We start from the raw sequence: 7,870 nt of genomic DNA on the forward strand, positions 1-7,870 counted from the left end.
TAAAAAAAAAAAAAAAAAAAAAAGCAAAAAAGGGGCTATTATTTTTTGTTAGTACCTATGCCAGAGAACATCAATTTCCCTTCTAACCAATGCATTTAAATTTCTCCCATTTACCTTCAGTATCACATGTAAATAGGCCACACAAAAGCTGTCACCCTTTCCTGTGTAGCATTCATCTTAACAGTGGTTCATACTGCCACAGTCAGAAAGGAGAAATCTGGAGCAGGAATTTCTTAGAGACTAGAGTTCTAGCTGTGACAGTGTAAGTATCAGCAACTAAAAAGCTAGACCTTATGAAATCTAATTAAATTAAAGTTGGTCTGCTCTTCTTTACTGTAAGAACATCCCACAAGTGTATGTCCTGTTCCACAAGCCAGCTTTTTTCATTAGGAGAATTTTTTCCCCCCTCTTGTAGGTTTCTGGGGCAGGTATGATGTTTTTGTTTTTTGCTCTGCAGTGCCTAGCACAGATCCATTGATGATCTGGTAAATCTAGGTGCTATGATATAAATACAGGAGAACACGTGAGAATTCAGTTCACACTGCCAGATTATTTTGCAGCCAGTGCCCAAATATGCACTTCAAATGGTAGATGTTATGATTCCTCTCTCACAAACATGCCATAGGTGGACTTAGTATCACTGCCTAAGTCACCAATATTCCCATTCTAAGACCCTGTTTATTTGATGTTTGGCACTGTTAACAGTTTAGGGCTGAAGTCCTCCTAGAAGTCGGCTTCATACTGTATTTTTAAAAAGTGTTTTGGCTAAAGCAGGTCCACTGTTTTTGTGAATGAATTTAAGGAAAATTTTAAAAGGTATTTTAAATTTAATGTAAAGATATTTCTCACATGCCACCACCTCCCCTCAGGATGTACCACCTTGTTTTTAAGAGGCAGGATGAATTTTAAAAAATCCTTAAAGAAGCCAAGCAACAGCAACTAGGGAGCCAAGCCTGAGTCTGACCCCATGCACAGAGTGACCTCACATGCTGGTCCTGCCCACAGACCAACCCTGGGTATTGGCCAAATCCAGTGCACAGGGCTACATCATTTGGCCTAGGGATTCCCTATGAGCCCAAAAGTTTGCCACCACTCCCCGTGCTCCCCTGCAATAATAAACGTTGCCACTACCCACCTTCAGCCAAGTTTCCAAGCATGGGAGGGGGAGAGGAAGAGGGGGACAGGAAATCTGGTTCTCTCACATATAACACATCAAGTTTCACCAGCTTATTTTAGTGAAAAAGGTGTGGGTTGTATGCAACAAAATACAGTACATCACTTTGCTCATTAAAAACTCTTCAACTGGTTTATTAAGAAGCCCTAGCACCCTTAGACTTTAAAGCACTTGAGATGTGGTAGCAGTATGTCATACAGATGTGCTTTTTTGCTGAAGGTCAACACTGAAGTCAAGTCATAAAGCTCTGAAAAAAGTCTAGTAGACTTCACAGAAATTGGTACCTAAATCCCAATTCCATCTGCATTAGATATGCTCCTATATGCTTATTGGATTACACATGGGCTCAAACTCAATAATTCAAAGGCTGAGCAGGATTTCTCCTGCAAGTGCTGCTTCTGCATGGTGCTAGGAGCACTGCTTCCTCTCAGTGCTGTTGAGGCAATGTAGAAACTGCCTAACCACTCAGCAGGAGGACAAGAGATAAATCATAGAAGTGGGCATACCAAGACAAGTAGCTGAGGAAGCCTTGGATACAAACAATGAATAGTCCACACCAGTCACTCACAATACCAGAACTAGGGAACACACAACAAAATGAAAAAGCTCTTTCAGGTAGCATGCATGCTGAACTCATTACCAAAGAGTATTCTGGAACTTCATCGTTCCGCCAGGTTCAAGAGGAGACTGGAAAAATTCATAGAAAAATTGAGTATTACATACACCATTGAGTATTACATATTAGAGCAGGGATTTTCAACCTTTTAGCAAGTGCACCCCTTCTGGTGGCAAGGGCCAGATGCGGGGTAGGAGGTGGGGTGCTTGCATGCAGCAGCTGCCACTACCACCCCACTTCCCCACAGCCAGTTGCACATAGGGCTCTATAGGCTGTGAATGGGCCTCATGCCCAGCCAATTGCGCACCACCCATCAGGAGCCTGTTCTGCCACATGTGCAACCTACCATTGGAAAGTGCTGTGGGGTGGTGATAGCTGTCATGTGCAACTCCCTCCACCCCCCCCTTCAGGACAAATGGTACCTGTGCAGCCTGCAGTGGGGTGCTGCTGCCCTCATCCACCCCCAGCCCTGCTCCTTGGACACACTTATCCCCACCATTGAGACCCTCACAGCAGCCTGGCAGCGAATCAGGAGAGCAAGCTGGAGCAGGGGGCCGGGAAGCGCTGCGGTGTGCTGCGTGGGGCTGGTGTCCTGGAATCCTGCAGCCTAAGCTGTGCACACAATGTATCGAGAGAATTTTATATTTTCAAGAATCAGGGTAATCAAGTCAATCTCTTGCTCATTCTCTGGTTAAATACTTGTGCCAAAGTAGATACTAGTTTTACTCCACTAGTTCCTGCTCCAAAAAGATTATAAATTATGTAGCCCCACAGAATTCATGAGTAATTCTGTAGTCAAGAGTATAATTTGAAGTCTTCAGAAAAGGTCCAAGTCAAAGCCACTCATTCAATGGACACTATACAACAATAAGGTATATGGATCATCTAAAGAAAATTGGAGTAAGGCACAAGGCCATACAATTAAGACATCAACCCAGCTCTGGCTTTTTTTAGGCATATACAGCTGAGCATTTGAAAGGATTTTGCATTAAGCCACTAGAATAGCCTTTCCAGAAGTCTCAACAACATTAGTTACTATTATTAAAACACTTCCAAGAGTCAGAGATTCAACTGCGAATATGGTTGAAGAATCATCTATCTATGCATCGGCATGCATTTTGATTTTGGTTATCATTTTGTTTATAAAAATTTCTATCAAAGCAGTTTTAAAGGAGAAAAAAATAGAGATTCTAGTCAAGATGCCCACTTGCTGTATTTGAAAACTACCGAGACTTTCAAAAAGACTAAAAAAACCAAATGAAAGACCCCCTCCACTGTAATTTAGCACAATATAGGCATCATTAGAACTTCCTACTCAACTCAAATATCCAATACCTTCTCCACTCATTAACCAAAACACTACCAAATCAGGGTAATGCTTAACTGCACACTTCACATAAGACAGGAAAGAATTATGGTCAAGAGGACAAAAATTACTTGAGAATCTATTTATAATGGAGCCACTTAAGAATATTTTTGCTGTACTTGTTGATCCAAAGCCCAGATCTGTCCACATCTAAAGCCCATTTTCTAACTGGAACAAAGACAAAACTCCTGCCTTTCTACACACAGGGATTCAAAAATCCAAATTATTCTTCATGTTTGGTGTGAAAAAGTACTCAAACCCACTTCAACCCAAAGTCTTATTTACTTCATACCGGTAATTTGAGTTTCCAGAAGTGGGGAAAACGCATTTAAAATGTAGCCAGTGGTAAAGCAATACAAGAAAAATACTATGCAAGTTTGTGCTACATCTCAGAAAAAACTGAGTAACAATTTAGGCACTTCTCAATTGTTTCAGTCAAAGGGGCCAAATTTTTATTATAGATGCAATATTTCCTGAATTCTTCCCTCAGTCCAAAGCAACAGCTAAGACATCCCTACAACGTGTAATTTTTAAATGGATACCCTTGGCAGAATTAAAATTTCCAAAAAAATTGAAGGTAAAAAAAAAAAATTTATGAATGTGTTTTTTGCAGCTCACACGAAGATCACAGATGCCCATCCATCAAAAATGAAGAACCATACACTTATCAATCTGAAAAACTTTTTTATTTTTTAGTTTATTTTTTGCATTTGAAGTACTCTTCGATGACATCTTTGGCCTGAGATTCCTTGCCATAGTCCTATAACACAAAATGAACAGCATACAAACCATTAAAAAAGTAAACACTTGTTCAGAATTACTATATCTGGTTTACACTAATTATTCATTAAACCCCATCCCCCCCACAACCAAAATAACCTAAATGTACCCCCGTTGTCAGCAAAAGGCAGTAGTGCTGTGTTCCCATGATGGTATTATATTCCCTGAGCAAATGCAAAGCTGGAATACTGTTTTTCCTCTCTCCCCTCTGTTCCCTGATAAATACTTAACAGTGATGGCTATTATATTTAATTGAAGTACAAGACCACTTGCTATTTATCATACCTGAGCTAAACTTAAAATAAAATTTAAAAAAAAAAGTGAAACCCCCCCCCCTTTTTTTTTTTTTTTTTTTTTTTTTTTTATTTTTTTTTTTTTTTTTTTTTATTTTTTTTTTTTTTTTTTTTTTTACACACAGAAACCATTACGAGCTTTGCAATTAATAAAGAGAAAAATGTTTGAAATGTCGTTACCCTTCTAATGTAAAGAAGTGTAGCCATTTTCAGGGACCTCAAAGACTAGCAAATCTTTAAGGCTCGTACTGTGGCTTTATTATTGCCAGTGTAATCATAAATAGTTCTGCAGAACACATTCAAGTTAAGCAGACATAATTTACTGGCATTTGCAATTTAAAACAACCCCCCCGAAGAACCAAGTGTTTTTCTCCAATAAATGATGGTATTAAATTAGTTTTCTGATCCAGCTGATATTATTTTGGAAAATGCATTCAATTATTCCAAACCTGAGAAAAGATTTTATTGAGCTTCTATTATAAATAGTAACAAATCAGCAGTCAAAGATTCAATTTAAAGTTGAAGAAGTGGATCCTATTACTAAAGCCTATACTAGTAAGTTATAAAAAGAATCTCGTATGCCTAATTTACAACAGGAAGCATTAATTTATTTTTGGCAGACAGGAAGTTTCACGGCTACAACGGGCTTCCAAAGTGACAACCCCCCCGCCATTTTAGTTACATTATACAATTTTGAAACTAAGTGGAATAATGTGTTATCTTACTTTGACAACCACACAACTGCAGCCCACTACTTTGCGGGGTTTTCCTTCTCTGTCAATTTTGCAGAGACCTACCCACTCGCCCAATTTCTTGTTGTCATCAACCTGTTGAAGACATTGCACAAGTTAGAAAAGGCACTTTTCTTGACACATCAGAACAGAATTAAAAGCTGCTGTACACTCAGAAATAGTGGGTAACGTTTGTGGCTGCTTTCCTCACAATTATCAGTAGAGGGAGCCAAACTATCATCATCGTACAGCCAGAACATGAAGGTGACTAATTTTACAATAAAAATGGTATTTAAAAAAGTGTTCCTGCTAATGAGATCCCTTTCATAGACAGAAGTGACAATAAAATAATTCTGATATACAAAATAAATATTTTATGTAAAACATTTCTCAATTCTTCCTTTTTGTCATTTACTTTACATATGGTCTTGCACTATTAGTCTGCGCTGTTCACACAGCAGGAGTGCACTGTTATTACAGTAAGAATGATTTTGATTAAGTAGAGAAAGGTAGTTAACTGCATAAATCTGAAGTCAGGCAGAATAGATTTGTACCTTGTAGACTAACTAAATCAGAAATACATAACTGTTTTTAAAGCAGCTTACTTCAAATACACAGCACCAGAACATTTATGGCACCACATGGTCTTGGTGGCCACAAAGTAAAAACCAAAGAAATATTATACAAGCAATTTATAATTTCATTCAAACTCAACTCCCCAATTACAATCAAGTCAGCTATCAAATTGAATGCTTTTGTTAAATTTTATTGGCAAAGTACAAACACATCCAAGTATAACTACCTCAACATTTGCACCCAAAATTGATACTCACTTTTATCAAGTTGATTTGGTGTTCTGCACAAAGTGCTTCAACCAGCTTCACATACATTGGTTCATCGCAGTTTGACGCAAGAACACAAAGGTGGGCTTGGCGTCTGAAACAGAAATATTGATAGAACTTAATACCGTACTTACTATTCCTATCAAATCACAAATTAAAGTATTTAATTAAAATTATTATAAAAGTGTATTCTGACATTTCTGAAACTCTTAGACTTTGCTTGGAAGAAAATTATCATGAATAAGTTAGTTTTTGTCAAATTCAACCTGAACCTCAAAGTAAGACCATCAGATTCATGGATCCGGATAAATCCGGCACATAGCCCAAAACCATTCATTTAAATTAGGGAGCTGTCAGGGGAGGGTTGGGGCACGCCTCATAAAGAGGTCCAATCTCTCCTGATTGTCCCCACCAAAAAAAAATGGACATTAGGAGGATCACAGCCATTAGACCCCGCCCTGATTCCAGCAGATGAAGCAACATCCTCCACCAGGACACCATTATGGGCAACACTGGGATGGGACAGGCCCTTAGCTATAATTTTTCTAAAGAATACTTACTGGTATCATAACCCTATGGCACACAGAACCCATGTTTTTATTCAACTTGTTATATTAGCAAGCTAGGTAGCATCAAAAGCAAACGTCATTGCTTTAAAGTAGAGATGGCTGACCTATAATACAGGTGTTATAGGTGGCATGGGCAGCTGGTGTGGCATGGAGCAGGTGGGGGGAGGGGACAGGCAGCAGTGACAGATAGGGGAGGAAACAGAAAGCAAAGCAGCAAATTAGGCAGGGAGCAGAGCAGCAAATCAAGCAGGGATCAGAAAGTAGGGTCAGATTGGGCATGGGCAGAAGTGGATCAGAATACTACATGAGGGCACAGGGCTCGTAAGTGGCATGCCTACCAAAAAGGTTGAGAAATTTTAATTCCAAATTGTGTCCCTCCTTCCCGCAATTTTTCATCATCTTTGCTGGCCTAGGGCCTTAACTTACAGGTTTGTCAGACTATTGCTCTCACTCATAGAATGAGTGAAGGGGTATCCGACATCCTGAAGAGTCATCATTCAAACACTGTAAGTGCCATTTGAGTCTTGAAAGCTAGTAAGCCTACAACTGTTAGTAAGTTACTTACACCACGCCCTTCTCTACCTCTCCTTGTAAACCAAGAATGTGCATATATACATTATTTGGTACCTCAGAAATTCTAGGTTTCCATTTTATGTTGTCTTGATCTACCATAACACTTAATATATGTGAATTCACCAAATAAAAACAATTTAAAAAGCTAAAAACTACCAGAGAGCTACAGACAGCTCTGCCTACCCTAGAAACACTTAATTTAAGCATATCTTGTCTCAAACTGAAGGTAGACTACTTGACCCCAAACCAGATAATCCCAAAGGACACACTGCTACTTTTTAATCACGTTCAAAGGTACTTGCCTGGGTAGGCCCCTACTGCGAGAACTATATAAACTTGGAGCCCTTTCAAAAGAAGGTTTTTAAATGGGCAGCAGCTAGTGCTGGCACATTTTAATTACTGCATGTGAATGACTTAAATGAAGCCTTAAATATAACCGCAACCTTGGAGATAGCACTTCTCTTCTTCAGAAGTTGCAACAGGCTGTGCAGAGTCCACTTGGAAGAACTAGAGCAGCGTATACCTGGATTTCTTAAAACACCAAACGCTGATGCTGCTCCTTTCCTTCTTCCAAGAGATCTTTGCTTTTATGTACCCGTTATACATCCCCCTCTCCCCATATCCTGCATAAAATCTGTCTTCCATGGGTCACACCTGGTGAAACCAGTTTTAACAGCTCTGCAGCACTAAAACGAAAGCAATAAGCACCCCCACTTCCAACCATGACCTGGCGGCATGACTAGCCCCAGCCCCATGAGGGCAGCATCCATCTGCAGACAGCACTCACTTGTCCAAGGCTTTGGCGGCCTCACGAATGCCCCGTGCCAGGCCATCGTGGATCAGTGCGGTCTTCAGCACTTCTTGCAGGGCAGTGTTGACGTCCATTACACCTCCAGCAGTAATGCTGCGCGGGCAGGTGGGTTACA

At 39.8% G+C, this 7,870-nt stretch overlaps 1 protein-coding gene across 1 annotated transcript in view; it reads right to left on the minus strand.

Moving 5' to 3' along the window:
- Positions 1 to 3,820: 3,820 nt before the first annotated feature.
- The window catches only part of RPS12 (ribosomal protein S12), a 4,748-nt gene continuing 698 nt past the window's right edge, over positions 3,821 to 7,870 (minus strand). Inside the window, exons 3-6 of the mRNA XM_019520255.1 lie at positions 7,732 to 7,848; positions 5,794 to 5,896; positions 4,955 to 5,056; positions 3,821 to 3,916 (exon numbers count right to left, since the gene is read on the minus strand). Of these exons, the coding sequence (XP_019375800.1) occupies positions 3,854 to 3,916; positions 4,955 to 5,056; positions 5,794 to 5,896; positions 7,732 to 7,848 (385 nt within the window). The 3' untranslated portion in view covers positions 3,821 to 3,853. The remainder of the gene's footprint in view (positions 3,917 to 4,954; positions 5,057 to 5,793; positions 5,897 to 7,731; positions 7,849 to 7,870) is intronic.

This window comes from Gavialis gangeticus, unplaced genomic scaffold (genome assembly GCF_001723915.1).
Source record: "Gavialis gangeticus isolate Ggan-Ray unplaced genomic scaffold, GavGan_comp1, whole genome shotgun sequence".
NCBI classification, from domain to species: domain Eukaryota; kingdom Metazoa; phylum Chordata; order Crocodylia; family Gavialidae; genus Gavialis; species Gavialis gangeticus.